General features: G+C 43.5%; 2 protein-coding genes across 2 annotated transcripts; one reads left to right on the forward strand and one right to left on the reverse strand.

The window, feature by feature from the left end:
* Nucleotides 1-15,684: 15,684 nt before the first annotated feature.
* Nucleotides 15,685-20,117, forward strand: exosc5 (exosome component 5). Its single transcript, XM_061073098.1, has 6 exons — nt 15,685-15,946; nt 17,522-17,635; nt 18,432-18,553; nt 18,819-18,959; nt 19,091-19,180; nt 19,926-20,117. Exons 1-6 carry the CDS (start codon nt 15,841-15,843, stop codon nt 20,019-20,021), a joined length of 669 nt encoding a protein of 222 aa, XP_060929081.1. The 5' UTR covers nt 15,685-15,840; the 3' UTR covers nt 20,022-20,117.
* A 1,981-nt stretch (nt 20,118-22,098) lies between these two features.
* Nucleotides 22,099-27,277, reverse strand: tmem91 (transmembrane protein 91). Its single transcript, XM_061072446.1, has 3 exons — nt 26,849-27,277; nt 24,230-24,376; nt 22,099-22,254 (listed from the first exon to the last, which is right to left on the reverse strand). The coding sequence occupies exons 1-3, from the start codon at nt 27,275-27,277 to the stop codon at nt 22,099-22,101; spliced, it is 732 nt and encodes a 243-aa protein (XP_060928429.1).
* Between the last annotated feature and the right edge of the window lie 718 nt (nt 27,278-27,995).

The raw sequence follows: 27,995 nt of genomic DNA on the forward strand, positions 1-27,995 counted from the left end.
GCGGTTGGCAAACCAGCTGACAGGCGCATTACCGCCACCGTCTGGACTGGAGTAAACCAAACGAAACAAAAATGTAATAATTTTTCTTTGGCTGTGCTTCCTACGGTGGCCGAGAGAGGCCGACGCAATTCAAATAAGGAAAACGCACGCTAATTGAAAACACACGTGCAGATTAGGGGGAAAATAACATAAATTTTGACGACACATGCGCTTCATAAAGTCCCAACACAAGCAAATACCAAAATGTGTTGAAAATAGCGAAAGCGACAGTGCAAATGTTTTCAGGGTACCCAAAAAAAGTGATGAACCTGGCTGTAGTTCAATGCTTTGTGAAGTTAATGTAGTCACACGTAAGTGGTGTTGGAATTCTACCAGGTAGACAACACGCAGGGACCATAGTATCAAGTCTTACAGCTACCAATGCCTTGTCACACAGCAGTTTGTTTCAATTGTTGTTGTAAGGCAACCTGGTTGTGTCTCCACTTATACTTATACATGGAGACACAACCAGTTCTCAAACCTTGGTAGAGGTTTATTTTACAACCAGTGGGGATGTGCCTGAGAAAAGCTGAGTGGAGCACAGTGGGCAGGATGGATCTTCGTTCAGCCACTGCTGTAGGTTTTTGGGCGAGGGGAGGACGTCATAGGCTGATCTAAGCAGGAAGCCATTCCATTCCCCAGAGGTCCTTCCCGCTGATCTTCCTTTTCTCTATGCTCTCCAATTTCATCTACTGCCCTTGTCCTGCTTGAGCGACAGTCTTTGCACATCCTGCTGCCTCCTCCTGACGCCAGATTTCAAGAACTACCGATGTTTGCTGCTTTGTAGGACTTGGCTTGTTCCAAAAGGTTCATTTAGAGATTAAACAGTTAAAAATAAAACATTTAAATGAATCCTGTGATGAACAGGAAGCCAGTGGAGGGAGCACCGCACAAGTGTTATATGGCCCCTCGAATGTATTGTATCGTTTTGAAATTCAAGGGCAAGTATATTTGCACATAATCTGCAAAGCAGAGGAAAGAGACATCATATTTCTCAAAAGTTGATGCTAGGGGCAGCGTATATAAAGAGATTAGGATGGGGCCTAGAACAGAACCTTGAGGGATACTACATGTAAAGTGGGGCTGTCCCGGAGGAATAATCACCCAGGTGGACAGAGAGACTTCTATCCGTTAGGTAGGACTGATACCACCTGAGTGCAGCACCTGTACGGTCAAAACAATTACCCACAATTATCAACAAGATAGACCCATTTTCCAAAGCGTCTGGTTTAAACATTACACTTAAATAAGTTAAATTTCACTGATGATGTCTGTTCGATTTCTGTTATTTGTGTTGGGACATGGTTTTTGTCAAACCAAAGGCTCTCTTCGGCCTTCATGAGAAGTCAAGGCTTGAAACCACATGGTCTTTGTTCAGGAGCAAGCCTCCCGAACTCAGTCTCCCAGGATGCCACAGGTTCCGTTGTTCTGGAAAAAGCCAGAGCACAGGGAACTCAGTCTCCCAGGATTCCTCAACTTCACACAGAGGTGTGAAAAGCCTCCTATTGGTCATTCTGCTCCAGCTCAAATCTTCTCTTCCCATCTACGAGAGGAACGCAAAGTTGTAGCTTCCAGCTCATCTCATCAAGGCTCCCTCCTCTCAAATCTAGCTCTACCAAACTCCTAGTAGCGACTCGAAGTCCTGCAGGAGAACTTCGAACCAGCAACTGAGCCCCACAGCTCAACAGAACCGCGCAGGCAGAAACCTTACGACCAGCCCGGAGACTTCAGAGAACCGCGAACGGAAATGCACTTCTTTTCTCCCTTTCCAAGGACGGGTAACACACCTGGGCTTAATAATTATACTAGGGTAAGCGAGACTGTTTATTCGATTCTGTGTGATGTTTATAATTTTGATATGTGTTGTGATATTGTAGTTACAAGTTGGATGAAAGTTAATGTTAGTTATGCTCTTCACAGGCTTTCTTTGCATATCTCTGACTATTTCATTCTCTGACTTAACATCCACACAGACACACAGTGGTGCCCCTAGATAACTTGAATCAATTAAAATTATGATTTAATATTTTATTTTAAATATTATTATTTTTATATTTTATTTTGATAACCAAATTTATTGAATGCCGAAAGGCACACAATTTTATGGTATCACTTTTAAAGCATTATTGCACAACATTTGTCATTGATGTATTTAATTTTGCATCATTATGCTAAATAATAGGGTCCCCGCATTGTCAGTGCTATGGCCCTACAGTTGACATCAGAATCAGAATCAAAATTCTTTTATTTGCAAAGTATGTTTGCACATACAGGAAATTGCCTTGGTGTCATTAGTGCACTGAACATAAAACAACAATATAAAAACAACAATATATAACAAAATAGAATGAAATATATACAGTAGAGTGCCTACTTCCTCCGAGACCGGATCCAGATTGAATGTGGAGGTGAGGGGACTGGGGGAGACGCAACTTCAGGTGATTTAATTTTGAACATTTAAATAGGTACTCTGAGAAAATGTCCTTTATGTTTTCCTTTTTGTCCAAGGTTAGAGGGACTGGGGGCAGAGCTCGAGAACAGCAAATTCCTTTGAACCCTTCCTATTTAATGAAGAAGTGGGTTCCTTTATCCTGTGAAACACTTACTCTTTCAAAAGGGATTGTTTTCGGTAAGATGTCTATTAAATGTCTCTGTTTGTCTATGATGTATAAAATGTTGCGTGGCAATGCTTAGATAGTAATAGACATTGTTAGCGCTCTGGCCCCACAGGTGGATCAGAGAGGAAGAAGCTTGTAATTTATATCCAAAGCATTGGACAATATCCATGAGTTCAATTTTATGCAGATAGAGCACAGCACTTACTGAAGATGACCATGGAGTCCCCACAAGTAATGTGGGATAAACCACAGATCACGATCGACATGGTTCGTCCATTCATTCAAACCTTCTCAGAGGGGTTAACAGCAGTCCAGTGGGAACTGTTAGAATCTGGAAAACCTGACGAAGCCACAAAATTTTCCCTGGCAGAGCTGCTTTTGAATTTGATGTCAACCCTCTCTGGGGTTTTGGTCAAGCATTTAAAAAGCGACGTCTGCATATCGGAGGAACTTGTGATGGACAGTATCGGCGAACCAGTTTCCCAAGGTTTTGCTGAAGTTCTGAATACTTCGTTATGCTCGTCTTTCCGTTCCTCCAGCTTGGAGAGACTGAAATCTTCATTGGTGGAAGAGGTCACAGTGAGTGTCAACAATGCTCAACAACTTTCCTCTTCATCACTGCCTCGGTCAAAACGAGTCACTCCCACAAGCAAACTGAACAAAATGGTTTCTTATGCCTGCAAGGTATTGAAGAAATTTGCTGGCAAAATGAAAACACTATGCTGCGTACGAAAAGCCAGAGTGTCCATTACTGACCCGGAGGTTGAGACTAGACAGAAAGGCTCCTCAGAAGAAATTGTTGTGAGTGAACAGATCAAATCTGTCAAGGAAATAATTGAAAAGGAGGTGAGTCAGATCACAGATGTGATTCTGGATGTTGTGCCTGACGAAGAGTACAACCTGCTACAGTCTCAGTCCCGTCTGGAGATTAAAAATGCTGCAGATGCCATTGTCCAGTTTGCAGCGATGACGGAACAGAGTGAGTCTGCAGGTACAAGCCCCAGAAGGATCAACTCTGCGGACAGTGTGAAGAGGAGGATAAAGAACTTTATCGTGGAGACTTTTGGTAAAGCATATATTCACAGGATTGTTGCACAAACCAGGGCAAGGTTTCACCCAACAGCCACAGCCAAGAGCAAGGAGGAATTGCAGGCACTCAATGCTTCTATTGACGTTGTGCTTCTTACAAAGGATGATGCTGATCAAGACTTCTCATCTGGTAATAATTTAACACTCACACAAGAGCTGAGTGATCTCCTCTACGTTCACATCACATCTCCAACTTACAACTCGCCTGTTCCCAAGTCAGAGGATCCCATGCTTGCAGACATATGGGACAGAGTGATTAATTTCCTGTCAATTATGGACTGGTGGGTGCAAAACCATGCTGATGACCACAGCACCAGAGTGGCACAGGCTTTAATGGAGTCTGGGTCATTATGCGATGTGAACGATGATCCAGCTGATTACGACCAGAGTACAGCCGATCCTGACCAGATCCCATTCGAGCCTGACCAGATTCCATCTGATCCCGAGCAGAGTCAAGCTGAGTCTGATCTCTCTTCAGCTGATCCTGAACAGAATGCAGCAGCACTGACACAAAACAAAAATGCTTTTATCCGGATTCTTGTGATAAAGCTCATGATGAAGACACTGGATCAGGCAAAAATGATCTGGATCTACTTTCAAGACCCGCAGGCAACCATCCAACGGCTCACTGAAAACATATTAGCTGACGTTGACGATGCCAAAATCAACATCACTGCAGAAAAAGTTGCAAACCTCCAAACACCCATTTTCAAGGACCTGAGCAAGAAGTTCGGCTCTGCAACTGGATTGCTGGCTGCCATGGAAGCAGGGGACACCAAAGTTGAGAAATGCATTGCCCTCTTGTTGATAGGTCACCTGACAAAGCAACGTGGTGCCATCGTCAGCTTCTTCATTTAAATTTTATTTAATTTGAAAGTCTTTGTCTGGGTGCCTCGATGGTCACTCGTCAGTGGTGTTGGAATTCTGCTAGGTCAGGGGTAGGCCACCCTTACTATCGTAAGAGCCATTCTGCCCCCTCTTCCCCCAAATTAAATCTGTCTGGAACCACAAAACATATTTGATAACACAGCTTATAAAGTTATATATATATAGTTACGCTATATATATATAAAATTTACAGTGTTGCATTTATTAAATTATAGAACGACAATAAAAAAACTTGACATTTTATTGCTATTTCTACCTGTTACAACAAAGGGAAAAACCAAACTCTTGTGAAGAGGAGAACAAAAAGCATTGGCATGTGTAGGCCTACTTTGAAATCAATGAAACACAGAATTATGTTTTTTTGCTCATCTCCAGCTCTGTACTTTTCATCAAATGTTGTGTGCTTGCTCTGGAAATGTCTTTCAACATTACATTTTTGGTTGTTTGCTTATTGCTCGCCACATCGAGCATACAGGTATGTCAGCATCGTTGGCAGTGAAAGCAAATTCATCTGTCCATGCACAATTAAACTCTATATTTACCTCCCAGTCTTTTCTTTTTTGGGATTTATCCATGGTTAGTTTACCAAGGCCGGTGGTTTGAAACTCTAGATTTGCAACCTGCAGGGAAGAGCGGTGGGCCGTAGATGTAATAGGATGTGACGCATATTTAAGTTGACGAAACATTAAAACAAAAAGTGAGAGCAGGTCAGACTGGAGGCGGAAACAGGAACTGAACCTCGGTTCAAACCAACTGCAGCTTCTGCTCTGACCAAGAAGTTGCAGCGCTGATCTCTGAGCAGCTGAGACCAGAGAAAATCTGTGTTTTCACTGTTAAGAAGCAGCCAGTGAGTCAGTGACCGGCTGCTTCACGTGAACGTGCTCTGATCTCACAGTGTGTGACTCTGTGAGATCTGTCTACTTACGAAACCACATTTAAATTGACCAGATCCAGATTTTTGTTTGGATCTTCACCAAATTACACACACTCAGAAATTTCAACTTCAGTGGTTTCTATTGAACGCAACTTCAAGTGATTTCATTTTGAACATTTAAATAGTTAACCAATATGTACTTTGAGGAAATGTCCTTTATGTTTTCCTTTTTGTCCACACATTACAGGGACTGGGGGCAGAGCTTGTAACAGCAAATGCCTTTGAACCCTTTGACCTATTTAATGAAGAAGTGGGTTCCTTTATCCTGTGACAAACTTACCCTTTCCAAAAGGATTGTTTTCCATAGGATGTCTATTAAATGTCTTTGTCTTTGATGTATTAAATGTTGTGTGGCAATGCTTAAAATAATGCTTAAATAGTTGTTAGCGCTCTTGCCCCACAGGTGGATCAGAGAGGAAGAAGCTTGTAATTTATACCAAAAGCATTGGACAATATCCAGGAGTTCAATTTTATTCAGATAGAGCACAGCACTTACTGAAGCTGACCATGGAGTCCCCACAAGTAATGTGGGATAAACCTCAGATCACGATCGATATGGTTCGTCCATACATTCAAGCCTTCACAGAGGGGTTAACAGCAGTCCAGTGGGAACTGTTAGAATCTGGAAAACCTGACGAAGCCACAAAATTTTCCCTGGCAGAGCTGCTTTTGAATTTGATGTCAACCCTCTCTGGGGTTTTGGTCAAGCATTTAAAAAGCAACATCTGCATATCGGAGGAACTTGTGATGGACAGTATCGGCGAACCAGTTTCCCAAGGTTTTGCTGAAGTTCTGCATACTTCGTTACGCTCGTCTTTCCGTTCCTCCAGCTTGGAGAAACTGACATCTTCATTGGTGGAAGAGGTCACAGTGAGTGTCAACACTACTCAACAACTTTCCTCTTCATCACCGCCCCGGTCAAAACGAGTCATTCCCACAAACAAACTGAATAACATGGTTTCTTATGCCTGCAAGTTATTGAATAAATTTGCGGGCAAAATGAAAACACTGTGCTGCGTACGAAAAGCCAGAGTGTCCATTACTGAACCGGAGGTTGAGACTAGATCAGAGAGTGACTCCTCAGAAGAAAGTGTTGTGAGTGAACAGATCAAGTCCGTCAAGGAAATAATCGAAAAGGAGGTGAGTCAGATCACAGATGTGATTCTGGATGTTGTGCCTGACGAAGAGTACAACCTGCTACAGTCTCAGTCCCGTCTGGAGATTAAAAATGCTGCAGATGCCATTGTCCGGTTTGCAGCGAGGACAGAACCGAGTGAGTCTGCAGGTACAAGCCCCAAAAGGATCAACTCTGCGGACAGTGTGAAGAGGAGGATAAAGAACTTTATTGTGGAGACTTTTGGTAAAGCATATATTCACAGGATTGTTGCACAAACCAGGGCAAGGTTTCACCCAACAGCCACAGCCAAGAGCAAGGAGGAATTGCAGGCACTCAATGCTTCTATTGACGTTGTGCTTCTTACAAAGGATGATGCTGACCAAAACTTCTCATCTGGTAATACTTTAACACTCACACAAGAGCTGAGTGATCTCCTCTACGTTCACATCACACCTCCGACTTACAACTCGCCTGTTCCCAAGTCAGAGGATCCCATGCTTGCAGAGATATGGGACAGAGTGATTAATTTCCTGTCAATAATGAACTGGTGGGTGCAAAACCATGCTGATGACCATAGCACCAGAGTGGCACAGGTTTTAATGGAGTCTGTGTCATTATGCGATGTGAACAATGATCCAGCTGATTACGACCAGAGTACAGCCGATCCTGACCAGATCCCATCTGATCCTGACCAGTATCCATCTGATCCAGAGCAGAGTACTTCAGATACTGAGCAGAGTTTTTCTGAATTTGAGCCGAGTCAACTGGATCCCGACCAAAGTTTATCTGATCCCGACCAGAGTCAGGCTGAGCCCGATCTGACTTCAGCTGATCCTGAACAGAATGCAGAAGCACTGACACAAAACAAAAATGCCTTTATCAGGATTCTTGTGATAAAGCTCATGATGAAGACACTGGATCAGGCAAAAATGATCTGGATCTACTTTCAAGACCCGCAGGCAACCATCCAACGGCTCACAGAAAAAATATTGGCTGACGTTGAGGATGCCAATATCGACATCACTGCAGAAAAAGTTGCAAACCTCCAAGCACCCATTTTCAAGGACCTGAGCAAGAAGTTCGGCTCTGCAACAGGATTGCTGGCTGCCATGGAAGCAGGGGACACCGAAGTTGAGAAATACCTTGCCTTCTTGTTAATAGGTCACCTGACAAAGCAACGTGGTGCCATCGTCAGATTCTTTATTTAATTTTTATCTAATTTCTAAGGCTTTCTCTGGGTGTCTCGATGGTCACTAGTCAGTGATGTTGGAATTCAACCAGGTAGACGACACGCAGGGACCATAGTATCAGGTCAAGTCTGAGGGTGGTGGTGACAATATGTGATGGGACTGCAAACCAACAACTGCCAGTCTCCGGCTTGCTCTAAACGACCACTCCTGGTCAGTGGAGGAAGCCCTCTTTGTCCCTGTTCCCCCTCACAAATATTGTCCTTTGACCTGCCTTGCAATACAAAAAGTACGACAAGGCATTAGTAGCCGTTTGCTTCAATTGTTGCTGCAAGGCTTCTGAGAACCTGGTTGTGTCTCAACACATACTTACCTTGGGAAAGGCTTATTTTACAAGCAGTGAGGATGTGCCTGAGAGAAGCTGAGTGGAGCATAGTGGGCAGGATAGATCTTCGTTCAGCCACTGTTGTAGATTTTTGGGCGAGGGAAGGACGTCACAAGTTGCTCTAAGCAGGATCCATTCCTGCTTGCTTCCAATCCCGAGAGGTCCTTCCGGCTGATCTTCCTTTTCTTTTTGCTCTCCCATTTCATCTACTGCCGTTGTCCTGCTTGAGCGACAGCCTTTGCACATCCTGCTGCCTCCTCCTGACGCCGGGTTTCAAGAACTACCAATTTTTGCCGCTCTGCAGGACTTGCCTTGTTCCAAAAGGTTCTCCTCTAACCAAGGAACCTAGAACCGAAAATAAAACAAAATCCAAGACACAAAGTTGAGGTCAAATTCCAGTCACTAGGAATATCAAATGTTATTTTTACTTATAGGTATAGAAGGAAGAATGTGACGCTTATGTTTAGTTCAAGAAATTGCATACTTTTTAAAACTAGATTAGGGATAAAATGCTATCTAAGACTCATTGGCATAATGTTATACTTGAATATACTTGACAAACATGTAAGGATTCATAAAACATTGGAGCCTTTCATGTTTAATATTGGCCAAAATATATCTTCTTTTCTCAGTAAAGGGTTTATATAGTAAAGAATTAATTTAAAGATTAATTACTGAAAATTTTGGATTGTTTTGAATTTTGTAATGACTGGGTCTTTTCTACTGTAATTGTGTTTGTAAACCAAGTCGGTTCTATGCTCCATTTTGTTTTGCCTGCTTTGTGATTTTATATAACATTTCTATGATTTCACTTTATTAATTTCTATGAAAGAGTTGTATCGTCCTATTATGAAAGCTTAAAAATGAATAAACACATTTGGAAAAGAAAAGAAAAGGAAAAAGTACAAAGTGGAGCACCAAGGTCTCCCCATGGTTATCAATGTCAGTGGTAAATGTCAATTTTATTCATACAGCACATTTAAAATAACTTGGTTGACCAAAGTTCTTCACAAAGGAAAAGCTACAACAAGAAAACAGCAACACGCAATACATCAAAAATAGTAAAAGTAAAACGAGATAAAACAAAATAGAATCAAATGTGCTGGGATAAAAACGTGCTCAACTCAAAAAGGCCAAAGAGAAGAGATGTTTTCAACAATGATTGGAGTGTGCAAGAGAGGGGGCAGATCTGATATGGAGTGGTGAGCTGTTCCATAAGTTTGGGGCGACTAGTGCAAAGACTCGATCGCCTCTGCTTTTTGAGCCTCGTTTTAGGCAAGTCCAGGAGCAACTGAGTGGCTGATCTCATCTCTCTAACTGGAGTGTGATCAAGAAGGAGTTCAGCTAGGTGCCCGTCCATTTAGAGATTTAACAGTTAAAAATGGAAAGGAAGCCAGTGGAGGGAGCACAACACAGGTGTTCAATAGTCCCTCGTATGTATCGTATCGTTTTGAAATTCAAGGGCAAGTACATTTGCACATCATCTGCAAAGCAGAGGAGAGGGACATCATATTTCTTAAAAGTTGATGCTAGGGGCAGCGTATATAAAGAGACTAGGATGGGGCCTAGAACAGAACCTTGAGGGACATCACATGTAAGTGGGGCTGTCCCGGAGGAATAATCACCCAGGTGGACAGAGAGACTTCTATCCGTTAGGTAGGACTGAAACCACCTGAGTGCAGCACCTGTACCTCCCACACAATTACCCACAAGTATCAACAAGATAGACCCATTTTCTAAAGCGTCTGGTTTAAACGTTAGACTTAAATAACACTGATGATGTCTATTAGATTTTTGTTATTTGTCTCTGATTTATTTGATTTTGCATCGTTATGTTAAATAATAACAGGGTCCCCGCATTGTCTGCACCTGTGGAGGTGAGGGGACTGGGAGAGCCCCCTCACTTGCACCACAGAGGATCAATCAGCACAGGTCCTGAATGCAACTTCAGGTGTTTTAATTTTGAACATTTAAATAGTAAACCAAAATGTCCTTTATGTTTTCCTTTTTGTCCAAGGTAACAGGGACTGGGGGCAAAGCTCGAAACAGCAAATGCCTTTGAACCCTTTGACCTATTTAATGAAGAAGTGGGTTCCTTTATCCTGTGAAACACTCACTTTTTCAAAAAGGATTGTTTTCGATAGGATGTCTATTAAATGTCTCTGTTTGTCTTTGATGTATTAAATGTTGAAATGGCAATGCTTAGTATAGTAATAGTAATAGACATTGTTAGCGCTCTGGCCCCACAGGTGGATCTAAGAGGAAGAAGCTTGTAATTTATACCAAAAGCATTGGACAGGAGTTCAATTTTATTCAGATAGAGCACAGCACTTACTGAAGATGACCATGGAGTCCCCACTAGTAATGTGGGATAAACCTCAGATCACGATCGACATGGTTCGTCCATACATTCAAACCTTCTCAGAGGGGTTAACAGCAGTCCAATGGGAACTGTTAGAATCTGGAAAACCTGACGAAGCCACAAAATTTTCCCTGGCAGAGCTGCTTTTGAATTTGATGTCAACCCTCTCTGGGGTTTTGGTCAAGCATTTAAAAAGCAACGTCTGCATATCGGAGGAACTTGTGCTGGAGAGTATCGGCGAACCAGTTTCCCAAGGTTTTGCTGAAGTTCTGAATACTTCGTTACGCTCGTCTTTCCGTTCCTCCAGCTTGGAGAAACTGACATCTTCATTGGTGGAAGAGGTCACAGTGAGTGTCAACACTACCCAACTACTGTCCTCCTCATCACCGCCTCGGTCAAAACGAGTCACTCCCACAAGCAAACTGAACAAAATGGTTTCTTATGCCTGCAAGGTATTGAAGAAATTTGCGGCCAACATGAAAAAACTATGCTGCGTACGAAAAGCCAGAGTGTCCATTACTGACCCGGAGGTTGAGACTAGACAGAAAGGCTACTCAGAAGAAATTGTTGTGAGTGAACAGATCAAATCTGTCAAGGAAATAATTGAAAAGGAGGTGAGTCAGATCACAGATGTGATTCTGGATGTTGTGCCTGACGCAGAGTACAACCTGCTACAGTCTCAGTCCAGTCTGGATATTAAAAATGCTGCAGATGCCATTGTCCGGTTTGCAGCGAGGACAGAACCGAGTGAGTCTGCAGGTACAAGCCCCAAAAGGATCAACTCTGCGAACAGTGTGAAGAGGAGGATAAAGAACTTTATCGTGGAGACTTTTGGTAAAGCATATATTCACAGGATTGTTGCACAAACCAGGGCAAGGTTTCACCCAACAGCCACAGCCAAGAGCAAGGAGGAATTGCAGGCACTCAATGCTTCTATTGACGTTGTGCTTCTTACAAAGGATGATGCTGATCAAAACTTCTCATCTGGTAATAATTTAAAACTCACACAAGAGCTGAGTGATCTCCTCTACGTTCACATCACACCTCCGACTTACAACTCGCCTGTTCCCAAGGCAGAGGATCCCATGCTTGCAGACATATGGGACAGAGTGATTAATTTCCTGTCAATTATGGACTGGTGGGTGCAAAACCATGCTGATGACCATAGCAACCGAGTGACACAGGCTTTAATCGAGTCTGGGTCATTATGCGATGTGAACGATGATCCAGCTGATTCCTACCTGAGTTTAACTGATCCCGACCAGATCCCATCCGATCCCGATTTTGAGCCGAGTCAAGAGGATCCCGACCAAAGTTTATCTGATCCAGAGCAGACTCAAGCTGAGCCCGATCTGACTTCAGCTGATCCTGAACAGAATGCAGAAGCACTGACACAAAACAAAAATGCCTTTATCAGGATTCTTGTGATAAAGCTCATGATGAAGACACTGAATCAGGCAAAAATGATCTGGATCTACTTTCAAGACCCGCAGGCAACCATCCAACGGCTCACAGAAAACATATTGGCTGACGTTGACGATGCAAAAATTAACATCACTGCAGAAAAAGTTGCAAACCTCCAAGCGCCCATTTTCAAGGACCTGAGCAAGAAGTTCGGCTCTGCAACAGGATTGCTGGCTGCCATGGAAGCAGGGGACACCGAAGTTGAGAAATGCATTGCCCTCTTGGTGATAGGTCACCTGACAAAGCAACGTGGTGCCATCGCCCGATTCTTCACTTAATCTTTTTTAATTTCTAAGGGTGCTTCGATGGCTTCCCCCCCCCCCCCCCCCCGTGTCAATGAGGAACTAGTGAGTGCAAAACCAACAGGTTGACAGAAAAATGTGCAAGCCTCCACATCCCCATTTCCAAGGACCTGAGCAGGAAGTTCGGCTATGCAACAGGATTGCTGGCTGCCATGGAAGCAGGGGACGCAGAAGTTGAGACATGCATTGCCTTCTTGTTAAAAGATCACCTGGCAACTCCAGATTCTTCACTTTATCAAATTTTTATTTTATTTTGAGGGTTTTCTCCGGGTGCTCCGGTTACCCCTTTGCCCCAGAATAAAATAATACAATTGTAATACAATATTTTTTTAATAAAAGAATACAATCCGCCTGTTTTTGCGTACATTCCTCATTCAAGGTTACATTGTTGTCATGATCCAAAATGGTGAGTAGATTACGGTTGTGGATATTATTATGGTTGGATTATGGTTAGCCTTTCTTAAATAATATATATACATTTGATTAGCTATGTTTGCAACAATCATTCGCACCACCCAGTTCACTGTTACTTTTTAACAATTAACTTTTTAGTTAACTTCGTGTTGTTCCTGGGTCGGATTGACCCAGAGTGTGTATGTCTGTGTGTGTGTGTGTGTGTCTTTGTGGGGTGATTTAGACCCACAGCTGATTCCAATTGTAATCTGGACCCATAGAGAAGCCGGTGTGTTTCTCTCCGTGTGCCATTCTCCCCGACCAGGTCACAATGTCACGTCAAGCGCGTTTCACCAGAGAACAGGTTCTCCAACAGCTATTCTCCCAGCAACAATCATCTGATCCCGAAGAGGAAGAGCAAGACCGAGAAGCGGACAGAGGAGATGGAGAAGACGACCGAGACGACGGCGACGAAGACAACGATGCGCCACCTGTTCGTCATGCCGACGGTAGAGAACATCATCCTGGAGATGCTGAATCAGGAGGGTCGTCCAAAATACGGCGACGACTGGAAAGGGATGGACGAGACCGACCTGTGCGCCTATGTAGGACTGGTGATCTTAGCGGGCGTGTACAGGTCCCAGGACGAGGCACCGCCAGCCTGTGGGACGCCGAGAGCGGCCGGGCTATATTTACGCGAGTCTAGACGAGCCACGGACAAATTGGTGGCTGTGCAAAAGGTCTGGGACACGTGGGTCTACATCCCGGGGCCCAAAGTGACCGTGGACGCAGACTGGTTCCATTCAGAGGTTATTCTTTTTTTTTGAGCTTCAGGACCAACGGACCACCTCCACTGCCTGAGTCAGTGAGCTCCAGGACCCCCTTCCGGACCCCCTCCCTCTGACAATTCTCATCTCTTCTCCTCCTCTTCTTCTCCCTAGGCCGGTGTCCTTTCCGACAGTACATGCCCAGTCAGCCGGCGAAATACGGGATCAAGTCCTGGGTGGCCTGCAATGCAAAATCCAGCTACGCTTGGAAGATGCAAGTTTACAGCTGATAGCGGAGCGGCGGACCCCAGAACAGAACCAGGGGTTGCGGGTAGTGCTCGATGTCACGGAGGGACTGCACACTGGCAACGTCACGCAATGACTTCACCTCCTACAACCTCGCGGCAGCTCCTGGAGAGGAAGATCACCGTGGTCGGCACGGTTTGGAAGAACAAGCCAGAGCTGCCGTCCGGGTTGCTCGTGGTCAAGGGAAGAGAGGTGTTCTCATCCAAGTTCGCATCCACGCCCTTCACCAAAGAAAAACAGGAACTTGGTGCTCCTGAGCACGTGGCGGCCAACGTCAACGACCGTGAGGACTGGAAACCGGTCATCGTCCTGGACAACAACCGCAACAAAGGAGGCGTGGACAACCTAGAAAGGTGATCAGAACGTTCAGCTGCAGGAGGCTGACCTCTCACTGGCCCCTGGTCATCTTCCACAACTAGGGGTGTCACGATACCAATAATTCAGTAGTCGGTGCCAATACCAGTAAAATAACACGATTCTCGATGCCAATTTCGATATCACAGTAAAAAAGAAAGGATTTTTCTAAGATTCCAAAATTGCATTCTTTGGATGTTGTTAATGTCATATACGGTAGTTTAATGTGTTTGCGCATATACTGTGTATTATACGGTAGTTGAGGACGCATTTGAGTGACGTATGTGAGTGACGCATAGTTGTGAGACACGTTATGCATTAAAGCGAGCTTAGCATTGATTTACAGTTAATATGAATCAGAACTCACCTTGAATTCTTTAAACAAATCCGGATGATGGTCTTTCAGGTGCTTTGCTAAATTGGAAGTATTACCTCCCTTGGTCTGAAGACCACGTTAGCATTGTTTGCATAATGGCTTCTGCGGATTAACGCCACGGTCATCTGCCTCAAACGCAAAGTACTTCCATACACGACTCTTTGTGCCTGTTTTATCAACAAGTCGAGGTTGGGCGAACCATAGGGGCGAACGCTGCAGCTGCAGTTGCCATCTTGGTTTTCTGAATGTAAACATCGATTGGCGCAGCACCGATGCTAATGCTAAGTTGTTAACAGCTGCTGGCATCGAATCTCACTGTGCCTACGGTGCTTCAAAAAAAATGGGCATCGTCGGTGTTTTGTTAACTTAGTATCGAAAGGTATCGTAAGTATCGGTTCTCGTGACATCCCTATCCACAACATACTCGACGTCTCTTCCTACAACGGCTTCATGGTATTGAGAGAGATCAACCCCGACTGGATGCTGGGCAAGCGGAGGGTGTTCCTCGAGCAGCTGGGAAAGGCTCTCGTGACTCCGTTCATCGCACGAAGGGAGCGCCGCGGTTGTGAAGTCTGTGAAAGCTGCAGCAACCCCAGAGTAAGAGGAAGAGGTGTCAGATATGCCCCAGGAAAAAGGACTGTAGAACTCACACCGTGTGCCGCGGGTGTAACAAACACATCTGCAAGGGCTGCTCACTGGTCTATGCCCTATGTGTGCATGCTAATATGTGAGGGGGCCAACAGCCGGAGGAAGCAGGGACAACAACAATAATTTACAAGTTAACATTTGAAACCAGACTGAACAAATGTAAATCTGCATTAACAGTCGAATAAACCTTTAATACTAACTAGTTTAAAAGAAAAAGTTGTTTAGGTTAAATAAACATTTAAAACTATTACTAGTTTAAAAGAAAGAACTATTTAGGTGGAATAAACCTTTTAAACTATAAGTCGTTTTATAGAAAATAGTATTTAGGTGGTATAAACATTGAAAATAGCTGTACTCACACTCCAGTGTCCGGTCCTCCAGGTCGTTAGATGGCGCTGTGACAGTGCGCGATGTTTTAAATATTACATTTAAAGTTGACAAGAGGAAGATGAAGAGGAAGAAACCTGAAGGATATGGAAGAAGCATAGACTGTATATACAGGGAAGAAGAAGAAGAAGAAGAAGGGGAAGAAAGAGAAGAAGAATAGCGCGTCATCGGTGTTTACTGCTGACACGTGACGTCATCAAACCTCGACACACGCTGGCTCCTGAATGGCGGTGATGGAGGCTCCTTGCTCCTCCAGCGTGATGCTGCGGGACTTCGCCTGCGAACAGAACTTTCTGTCCCAACCGGACGGGTCCGCGTCCTTCGTCCACGGTAAAGACACATGTCCCCGAGCGGCCTCCGTAGCTCTGCCTATAGATTCACACACCTCGTTGTGTCAATGGTAACAGCGACGTGACGTCACTGTCCCAGTTAAATGTTCACTTTAGCTGAATTATCACGTTTCGTGGCAAAGTACTAGTTTGTAGTTTAGAGCGGAATCTGGCACGAGTTTGTCTATGTGGACAAAAGTATTGGGACACAAGTCAAATCATTGAATTCAGGTGTTTCTTTCTGTGTCATCGCTAAAACTAGACCAATAGATTAGATTAGATTCAACTTTATTGTCATTGCAAAGTATTTATACAACGAAATGCAGTTTAGCATCTAACCAGAAGTACAAAAAAAGGCAGTAAAAGTGAAGAGTATTGTGCATATTAAAGTGAAAATGTAAATTAATAGGATCTGTACAGTAAGAAATATAAATGGAATATTACAGTATTAACAGGAATTGTAAGATATAAGGACGATGAATACACTATGAGCAGGATAAAAATAAATATAAATATGAATACACTATAGGCGGGGTAATACATTAGTACAAAATATGTGCAGTGAGAGAATATGTGCAGTGAGCAGATTGCACATGAACTGTTGTTTTGCACAGACAGATGAATAAAGCTCAGTTAAGAGAATTTAACCCGAGTTTTAAATCCATAATGGTGGTGCATGTAGTTCTACTGGGAGCAGAGCTGGTTGTACAGTCCCGCTGCTGCAGGAAGGGACAACCTGAGACACCTCACCTCCAGACACCAGTGCTGAATCAGGCTGTGGCTGAAGGAGCTGCCCAGTGCTGTGATGGTGTCCTGCAGGGGGTGGGACTGGTTGATTATCCTCCATCCTCTGTCCCACCACCTCCACTGGGTCAAGGAGGGACCCCAGGACCGAGCTGGTCCTCCTCATCAAGACATCCCAGTAGAACTACATGCACCACCATTATGGATTTAAAACTCGGGTTTAATTCTCTTAACTGAGCTATATTCATCTGTCTTTGCAAAACAACAGTTCTTGTGCAATCTGCTAACTGCACATATTCTCTCACTGTACATATTGGTCTAGTTAGCACGCACACGTAAGGCATAGACCAGTGAGCAGAACTGGTTGTACAGTCCCACTGCTGCAGGAAGGGACAACCTGAGACACCTCACCTCCAGACACCTGGGCTGTGATGGTGTCCTGCAGGGGGTGGGACTGGTTGACCATCATCATCATCCTCCTCCTCCTCCTTTGTCCCACCACCTCCACTGGGTCAAGAGGGAATCCCAGGACCGAGCTGGTCCTCCTCCTCAGGACATCCAGTCTCTTCCTGTCGGCAGTTGAACAAGTTGTAGACTGGAGTTTCATAAAAACTCCTGTAGGTGTAATGTGGTGTAGAAATCAGGAATGACATTTGAAGCTTCTAGATTTAAGGCTGTACTATTTTTTTTCTCCAGTTGTAGACACGTTTCTCCCCCCATGCAATCTTATTATTCTGTTCTATTCTGATGTTCTTCAGCTCAGGGGACAAATCAAAATGCCCTTTTAAGGTATTTTCTGGTGAATAACGTCATCTGCTGATCTAATTTGAAGGAGACACGAGTGTGTACGCTGGAGTCTACGGACCGGCTGAGGTCAAGGTCAGCAAGGAGATCTATGACCGGGCGACTCTGGAGGTTCTGATTCAGCCCAAAGTGGGACTTCCAGGTGAGATGTGTTCATTTTACAGCTTTCTACCTGTATTCTGTTCTCATGCTGCTATACCACAACACACCACCAGGTGGAATACGTCATAGATAGATAGATAGATAGATAGATAGATAGATAGATAGATAGATAGATAGATAGATAGATAGATAGATAGATAGATAGATAGATAGATAGATAGATAGATAGATAGATAGATAGATAGATAGATAGATAGATAGATAGATAGATAGAAAGAATATAAAAAAAGAAGCACAAGATAAATACGTAGATAAGGTGCAGTGGCAAGAGGATGGTAATAGTACTGATGATATGATGGTAATGTTATTGTTAGACAGTATATAAAAATAGTACAGTATATATAGAATATAATATAACATAATATATTTATATATGATAGTAATTATACCAATATAATAGCAGTATATAGTAATAATGGCAGCAACAGTATATATAATAATAATAATTAATATAATAATAATAATAATAATAATAACATGTACACATGTATAAATATGTGTATATAGACTTATATATACAAAGAATATACAAAGAGTATGATTTATTATGATATGATATATAGTAGAGGTATGAATATAAGTATTTGACTATACAATAGATAATATAATATACTATGAGTGTAAGAATATGTAGACAGAGTGTGCAAAAGACAATATTATTGTATAAAATGATATATAATATCAATATGTTTTATATTAACACATATCTCATACAGTAGTAGTAGTGTATCTGTTTCTGACTCACGTGTGTATCTCCACATTTATTCATGTCTCAGGTGTAAGGGAGCGATCACAGGAGCAGTGTGTGAGAGAAACCTGTGAAGCGTCTCTGCTCCTGTCTCTGCACCCCCGCTCGTCCCTCACGCTCGTTCTCCAGGTGCTGCACGACGACGGCTCAGTATCCTTCAGTGAAGCTCGGGGCTGTTTTGTGTATCCTGTGTGTGTGTGTGTGTGTGTGTGTGTGTGTGTGTGTGTGTGTGTGTGTGTGTGTGTGTGTGTGTGTGTGTGTGTGTGTGTGTGTGTGTGTGTGTGTGTGTGTGTGTGTGTGTGTGTGTGTGTGTGTGTGTGTGTGTGTGTGTGTGTGTGTGTGTGTGTGTGTGTGTGTGTGTGTGTGGCATTGAAATGTTCCCCTGGTGCGTGTTGTTCCTGACCGGTCCCTCCAGCTCCTGTCCTGCTTGCTGAATGCAGCCTGCATGTCTCTCATGGACGCAGGCCTGCACATGAGTTGCCTGTTCTGTGGAGTGACCTGTGCCATCGACGCAGATGGTCAGATCATCACAGACCCCACCGCCGCTCAGGAGAAGGTAAATCTGATGCTCACAAAACCCGAGCCAGCACCCTGAAGTTTACAGGAACAGCTGATTGTTATAAAACATCCTTTTATTACTGTCAACACTTTCACGTCACTGAAACTGTTGATTTCTTCTTCCACCAGGAAAGTCGAGCTTTGATGACCTTTGCTATCGACAGCAAAAAACACAACGTATTGATGACCTCAACCAAAGGATCGTTTTCAGTTAACGAGGTCCGTATATAAATTTGTTTTTTTAAATCAGAAACACGGAAGCATTATTTTGCTGAGGTGGTCAACTCCTCAGGTCCCTACAGTCGACATGTGGATATCACAGATTTCTGCTCTTGTTCCTATTGAGAAGTTGACTCATGACCTTAACCACAAATCAGTTAAGTTTTGGAGGATCTGGGAACTGGTGCATTCCTTCTTACAGAAACCATAACTCATAATCTTTTTCTGGAAGGGGAGGCCTGACTGCCTTTTTATTTTATTTTGTTTCATTCTATTTATTTTATACACGCTATTCCCTTGCCTGTCTCCTGTCATCCTGCTGATTGTGTATATATGTATGTTTGTGTATACATGGATGTATATGTGTATGTATATATATATATGTGTAAGGATATATATTGCAGGGCTCACTGTTAGTTTGGGGTGGGCCTTTTTTTTGTTTTGTTTGTTTTGTTTTCTGTTAAAAACGAATAAAAACCAATAAAAAGAGTATTAAAAAAAGAAGAAAAAAAAAAAGAAACACTGAAGCATTGTCAAATTTGGTTCCATAAACCTTCCAGATTTTCAAATTTCTATTTTATTTATGTTCTTCATCATATCTGTGTTTACTGCTGTGTCAGCACTTTCCTTCAGGTCTGATGATGATGATATGTTTTTCTGCCTCTTTCTGTTCTAACACCACAAACCTTTTTAATATTTAGACTTTTCTCTAAAGCTGTTTTTTTGCTCTTCCTTCCTCGTGCAGCTGCAGCAGTGTATAGCCGTCAGTCAGAAAGCCTCAGAGAAGCTGTTCCAGTTCTACAGGGACTCCGTGAGGAGGCGATACTCCAAAAACCTCTGATGGCGAAGCAGCGCACTTCTTCTGGTCTTCTCTTTTTCTTTTTATAAAAACAAATGCAAACAAATACTGATGTTGTAATAAAATATTAAGCGAATACTCTTGGGCTTCTTTTGCCTCATTTGGGTTGTAGTCAGCTGAGCTGTGGGAGAAATGAATAATAACTGATCTCACAGAGGAAAGATAAATGTCAAACAAGTGCATTTATTAGGATTCATTGTTTTTTCAGTTTAATATTTACATGTCATACAAGAAGGTGAACTGGGAAAGAATTGAACATCTCCTGTACTAATAAATCCCAATTCTCCACAACCTTTGACCTTAATCGACTCCTGTGACTTGTCCGCTGAGCTGCGTCCAGTCGTTGTTTGTACAAGTGACACAAAGTGAGACAAATCTGTTTAACACCAGTGTGATCAGTCAAAGCAAGTCCCTGTTCGATGCTCCCTGGAACAACAACACATGGGGGGGGTCAGTTTGTTATCATGGATGTAAATGTGCAGTGGAGAGGGAGGACAGTTTGGGACTTTGGACAAGACAGATATCACACGTGTGGAGATGATAATCAGCTCCGTCATGATACAATGATAAGGAAACAAAGTGATGTGGTGATTTGAGTTGGTTCTAGTTCAGCTGTGGACTCTATAAAAACTAAACATCTACATAGAAAATGTCAACTTTTAATTTACAGACACTTTTTTAAAATATTAATTTGAAGTTCCTTCCTTCACTTTTTTGTTTTTGTTGTAAATGGCACATTTGAGCTCAAACCAATATGGCTGGAGCTTCTTTTCATCAAAGCTGCTCCTTCGGCGATTCAGGACCAAATACTCAAGGAGGTGGTTGAAGCTCGGGGGTGCACGTGGCAAACTGGCCATGCAGGTGTGATGGAAACTGAGCTTTTGCCGTCTCATGCACCTCGTGTCTTGTCATCCTACTTTTTTTAGCAACTTTTTTCCTTGCTCATCCAAACAAAGCGTTACCCTGTTTTGTTTTCACACGTTCAAACCTCGAGAAGCGAGTTCCAGAAGGATCTCAGGAACAGGGGGAGGAAATAGCAGAATCTATATTTAGGGAGCATCAGCCCGGATGTGTCTATTACTGGAATAGTTCACAAAAGAATCATTCTCAAGAGTTTCTTCCATGTTTTTGGCACTTTTCCTGCAACTCTCTGCAGTGCACTGTGATGCACTTCCTTTATTTCTACATCTTATCTTCTATAACACCAGTGTTCACACCGCAACCTTCATTTTAACACTTCTCTTCTATATTAATCTTCTTGTATAACGGCACTGTGTGTTTTTCATTTAGAGCTTTAGTGTATTTCCACATAAAGATACTTATTCAACTTGGCATAAAGGAAGCAGAGTCATTCTGCAGGAGCACAGTGAGCGATGCTGCATGTGAACTCAGGGGAAATGGATGTGCAGTGTGCAGTGTGGCCCCCAGGGGGCCCTGGCTCTCCGGCCAGAGGCGTAGAAGGAAAATTCAAGGTTCTCTCAAAGAGTATTGCCCCCCCGGCCCGTCGTATGTTTTAAAAAGCTTCCAGCTTCTACCCTGCGAGTGACAGTGCTGGCTCAGGTCCTCCAGGATTCAGCCGCGTCCTCGACCTTGCTGTGACCTTCTCATAAAATCCGCGGACTCCATCGCCGCACACTGTCCTCCGCTCAGCCCCCCCCGGTCCGGTCGTCCCCCCAGCTTCTCCCTCGGCCCCCTCATTAGGAATCCATTGTTTTGTGACTCTGATATCAAGGAGTGTTGTGTTGACATCTGCTCAAACGTAGGGCGACGACTACAGCACACATTTAAAGGTTTTGGTCACTTAAGACATCGGGTGACAAAATAAACAACAGTTACAGACTGAATTCTTCTACATGGAGTGAAACTGAGTAAAGGTCAGTGGTTATTCTTCACATGCAAGGAACGTCCTCTGAGTTTATGTCCTCATCCCATTGGACGATGATGTGTGGATAAAACATGGCTGCAGACGGGTGGACAGACACAGATGATTTTACAGGTGACGTGTGGTGATATTGATTAAACGTGTGGGAGGCGTGTCCTGGTTTCGCGGGAGCTGCTTTTACGGCGGCTTCCCGGACAGGTAGGAGATCAGCGCGGCGATGGCACAGATGTACGTGATGATGCCGAACACGATGGAGAGCACCGAGAGCCACAGAGCCTGGCGGGAGGCGGCGTTGGCCCCCTGGAAATCCCCCTGAGCCGACGCCTTGTTGGTCTGAGAAGAGGAGGAGAGAGGAGGGTGAGATGAGGATTAGAGAGAGGGAGAGAGAGAGGGAAGAGAGGGGAGAGAGAGGCATTTGTCATCGTTTGTCAGTGTCGTCCGTGGCCTCCACTTTCCTCTTCCACTCATTCCAATCACACGCTAAACCCATATTACGTCCCATCTCTGAATCACCCCCGACGTTTGTGCGTCATTCATCACTCTCTCCCTCCCTCCCTCACTCTCTCCCCCCTTGTCTTTGACTCTGACCCCTGTGATAGGTAGCACTCAACAATATTGGAAATCTATCACCTTGGGGGCTTCTCGTTATGACTCTAATTAAACCTTAAAGAAGGTTATCGATCTGATCAAAAGGCCTCTGCAGCGTGATGCCAGTTAGCTGTGTGGCTTTGCAGTAATGGGATTTTTTTTTCCCATTCTGCACTGCTGAGGTGATGCCTGTATAAACTATGGGCCCCTGGCGACTGGAGATAGAGGCGTCAGGAGCCTTTTCATGCTGCCAGTGGTAATAGTGACTGATGTTGTTCCTCTTGCCCTTCGACCTGCTTCATATTTCCACCGGCTCGGCCTCAGAAAGAGAGAAAGAGAGTTCCTTCTCTCCACAGTCACTGAGTGCTGCCTCCTTGTGGGAGCTGCTGGTTTCCTCTGTAATAGTCACCATGTAAAGAACCTTGACATCAGGCATAGTGTCATTTATCTATACAGGTGAAGTTGAAGTGGAGATATGATTTAAGCATCTTACTCCAACGTTATTTATGTCAATGTGTTGTTGGTTAAATAATCTGAATGCATCAGTGTCTATTCTGTGAGACCAGGAGTGGGTGGAAGAATTTACCCCTCTGTGTTTCACCAAAATTCTTATTTTGGAAAGAATCTCACTTATTGTTGAAGATAACTTATTTGATGTCTTTAATGATTTTATATTATTTATATTTCACTTAAAAACAAATATTTGCACCAGCTTCAGGTGGATTTTAATGACTTCAACTGGACACAGATATAAATTGAGTTTGTTCAAATTAAAGTTAACAAACTGTATTAAGCTGTGTTACCACAATCGATATTTTTTAATTATTAATTAAAGTATTCTTTGAGTTATAGAGCATCATTTAATATCTTACTGGATCTTAATAGCCTCTTGCGATTAATTATCCTCCGAGAGGAAGTGATAATGACCTCGGAGACGATTTGAAGTGGATCCATAAATCATGTTAAGTAGTTTAAACTTCCTAAAGCAGTCAAACTAATTCACAATATTCAGAAACAGATTTTAATTTACAGTCTTTTTCTTTACAGTATACATAGTTCGTTTATTGATCAGCAGGCTTGAGCCATTTCTTACGTCTGGCGCTAAATCAGTGATTTATTGATTATTGATTTTGATCTATATTTTGATTGATGATTGGCTCTACTTATCCTTCCGCGACCCTCAAACTATAAAGGCTATCGATAATTGATGGATGGATTGCTTAGTCAATTAGTTTTCTTTTGGCTAAGTGACCTTGTGAGTCCAGATTATATTATGAGTTATAATATGTTGTTGTGTGTTGTATTATGTTTGTCAGATATTGGAAAACCTAATGTCCCTGACTCCAGGTCTGTGATGGGAAGGTTGTGAATGTTGTTTTTGGGCTGTGACACCATTTAATCAATATAACACCATAGAATGAAGTTTAAAAACATCTTAAATAATTTTTGAATATGGCACAAGAGGTTTTTTAAGAGAATAAAATGATCATCTTGGTGCATCCCTCCTTCAGATTGAAGTTGTCTCCCTGTCTATAAACTCCAGAGCACTTCCATAATATCCACAGCACACATAACACTGGACCTGTTGTTTGTCTGCACACACTGCAGAGGGTCAGACATCAGCGTACACTGTGAAACACACTGCCAGGTTACATCTCGTCAGATTGTGTGTGTGTGTGTGTGTGTGTGTGTGTGTGTGTGTGTGTGTGTGTGTGTGTACCTTCTGTGAAAGGTAGAAGGCAGCGATGCCGAGGGGCCAGAAGCAGCAGAGCATGGAGAAGAAGGCCAGACCCAGGTAGTCCTGAGGGATCATCAGAGGGAAGTTGCTCTCGCTGTCCGTATCACTGAAGTCGTCAATGGACGAGTCCTGGGATTCAAACAGAGTGAACTTAGGGTTGTGTTCAGGTGAGAGGATCTGAAAACTGAAGACTGAATCAACACCTCTGATGGAAGCTGCTCGTGCACAATCTGTGTGGTCGTGTTTTCTATCTGATGCAGTGGAGATTACTTGAATATAAATTCACAATAACTAAGAATCACATTTTAAAGCTGCAAAATCTCTCTCTATATAACTTCATACGGACTATTTCTTCATCCAAAGTCGGTCCAATATAGATCCAGCCCATTTCTCTTGATTTTGGTGATATAGAACTTTTTATCCACATCAATGTAGCAGCAGATCCTTTAAAAACCAAGGCTCATAAACTGAATGGTCTGTTTTTTTGTATTTTGAATGAAAAGTCCTTTTTATATTCCTTCAGGAATGGAACATTATTCAATCTAAACTAAACCCCACAAACGATAAGACAGAGTTGTGTTCACGTCCTCCACAGCAGCATGAAGACTCTGCTCACGCCGGTGAGATGATGTGACTGAATGAGGTTAGTCTGCATGTGCACCAGCTCAGTGACCGCAGGTGATTCGTGACTCACGCGTGTTTCTGAAACAGCTGCAGATTCAGTCGGACTCTCCATCGCTCTCTGACCCTGTCGCCGTCCTGCGCTGGTCTGATTCTGACGTGTGAAATAATTGTGCATCTTCCAGAGATGCTCCTGTAACATCTGAGCAAACGCTTCAGCGCTGACATGTGTTTAACGTTCACCGGTTCTGTGAAGCGGTGACGGAGCCGCTCGCTCTGGAGTTACCTTGTGCATCAGCATGGATTTACCTGGAGCATAAAGCAGTTCCCATGGCGACAAGAGGCAGATAAACCTCACGTTGAGGCAAAAGACACTGAGATCATCTCTCACTGTGACGAGCAGCGGTCATCAGGAAGTGAAGGGGGGATCCAGTATATGTGTGTAAATGAATGGAACCTCCACAGCTGCCACATGGGGCAGTGGCTGAAAAGCAATCCTATGGGCCAACTGGGACGGTTCAGGAAGTGTTCACCAAAATACTTTTTCCACCAATAAAAGGCTCAAATTGTTATTCTGGGTCTTTGCTAAGAGTCTGGAAACATTACACATCTCACTTAATGAGAAGTCTCACCCTCAAGTCTCATGAGACACTTAGTTGTTGCAGGAAGAAGGAGATGGAAATGTGAGAGAGTTGGAGAGATTGGATTTGACTTAACTATTATGGCTGAATCTGGTTTGGACAATATTGATGAAGCATTTGATTTTAATAGACAAACAACCCCTACTTGTTTGAGCTGGAGTGTTCGGATGAAGAGGTTCCACAAATTGACATATTTCATGTTAAGGCTGCTAAGTTAAAACATTCTCTATTCACCCGCATTTAAAAACATAGGGTCCAAGCTGGAAAAATACCAGAATTCCAATTTAACTGAGCATTTGAGGTGAAAGAAAGTTGGAGAAGGAGAAGTTGTGTTGTTCCTCTTCGAGGTCATTCGAAGGGTTTAATCCCACCGGCCTGCGTCTTTGCATCACTGCTCCACAACCAGCATTAAGAATTCAATATCTTCTGCTGTTCTTTTGTCCTTGTGGAGCAAACTCTCGTCCCGTGTGTGATTCCACTGTTTGTCCACTCGGGCGCGTTTTCAATCAAAGTAACTTTCGTCAAACAGCCTTCAGGCCTTCGCTCCACAGTGGGTTGTAATTGAAACTTTAATTTATCCTCGGTGGGAGACGTCATGATTTAAACAAACCTGCAGCTGCTTATTTGTGACATTTACAGCCCGAACGTTCTCAAGTCGAGTCGCCAAAGCATCACATGACCAGGGTGAAGGTTTTAAAGCTAATTTACATTTCACTCCAGGGCAAGCTTTGCTCAGTGATCTATGAAATAGAACTGGCATCCTCCACCGCAACTGTAGTGTCATTACCTGAGCCGCAGCAGGAGAGGAGCTTTATGTAATCTGCCTTTTTGACAGTAAGCATTCAATTGCTGCCTGAAATACTCGGCTCGCTCATATGTCTATTTTAAGTTCTTCGTTCGCTCCCTGGATCTATTCTGAGAATATTTTTTTAACTTTAAATGTGAAACTCCTCTGAGGAACAAAGAAGACGTGGTTGAGATTAGTTGATCAAATATTATAATTATTTGATGTGATGATTAGTCAAGGAATTGATTATTTATTTCCACATTTGATTACCTCTTCCTGTCTTGTATCAATTCCAACTTTTCTCTGATTTATGCTGCTGATAAATGACAAACAAATAAAGATGAATACTTATAATAAGACTTTTAACCCTGTAGACATTATGTGTTGATGCTCTTTCTCTTCGAGTATCTGCAGATAAATAAACGCCTCGTCCTGTTTCCCTTTAACTTTCAGTGCTTGAGTTTACAACTTGAAATTCAACCACACAAACTCTGTGAGTCAGTGCAGAAGAAAACAACTTTTCTCAATTTCATGTCAGTGGGATTATCTTACATCAGAGTCAGGAAGCAGATCGTCCTCGTCGTCCATGCTGTAGGCGTCGCTGTGGTAGTCCTGCGCCTCGGCCAGCAGCTTCCTCTCCAGGGTGGAGCCCGGCCGGATGTCCACGAAGGTGGTCTCCAGGTAGTCTTTGCTCAGCAGGGAGTCTGTGTGGCCCCAGATGGGCGCCGGTGGGTAAAAAGACTCCATTGTGCGAGGTAAGGAGCAAGGGTCCAGGAGCTGCTGCTGCTGCCGCTCGGGGGGGTGTCCGCAGTAGCTCCTCCAGGCTAAGGGCGGGTAGGCCCGGTCCTCCTCGCACTTCACCAACACGCCCTTGTACAGACCACCAGGGACCTGGGTAGTCACCGGCCCCGGCGCCGATGCCCGGCTGCTGTTGGTGTTTTCTCCCAGAAGAGGGTGCTCCAGCTCATCCAGATTTTCCATCCCTCTCTTTTAATTCCAGCCACACAAGAGGCCACCACATCAACAACCAAATGTAATCTGCAAATCGGTCGGCGGCCGATCCCTGAAGAGCGTCCGATGGGCTTACGCAAAGGCAGCTGCTTTGCTGGTTTTAGTGTTTCACTGGTAATCCATCTTTAATCCTATTCTTTAATTTTTGTCTTATCGCAGGCCTGAGTCCAGAGGCCTACAGCACACGGCAGGTTTATGACAATGTCCTCAGCGTGCCGGTGGCCTGCTCCCGTGTGCCGTCGGATCTGAAGCTGGATTAAAGAATCTCTTCTCCTCGCATGTCATGAACTATTTGTTTCATGGCTTGACGGCTCCGGGTTTGCCCCTTGTCTTCAATTTCACATGATGGAGCGTGTTAGTGTTCATGAATATGTTAATGTCGGCTACTTTCTCTCTCATACAATATGGAAATGTCAATTCTGATGGTAGAGGACCCTGATTGGCCCCCGACAGGCTAATGAAAACACCGGGCACAGGAACTCATGGAAAACGTCTTCATCTCATCAGTGACCCAGTGATACCGGGAAAGTTCCAGATGGAAATGAGCAATGACAACGACTATAAGGAGAAAACCGTCAAGCTGTCAGGACATATAATTCTTTTTTTGTCTGTTTCCTTTCGTGAGTCTGAAAAAAAACAAACAACTGCACTGCCACTGCTTTCAAAAAACAGTTGAAGCTTGAATATG

Source organism: Limanda limanda, chromosome 6 (assembly GCF_963576545.1).
Source record: "Limanda limanda chromosome 6, fLimLim1.1, whole genome shotgun sequence".
NCBI classification, from domain to species: domain Eukaryota; kingdom Metazoa; phylum Chordata; class Actinopteri; order Pleuronectiformes; family Pleuronectidae; genus Limanda; species Limanda limanda.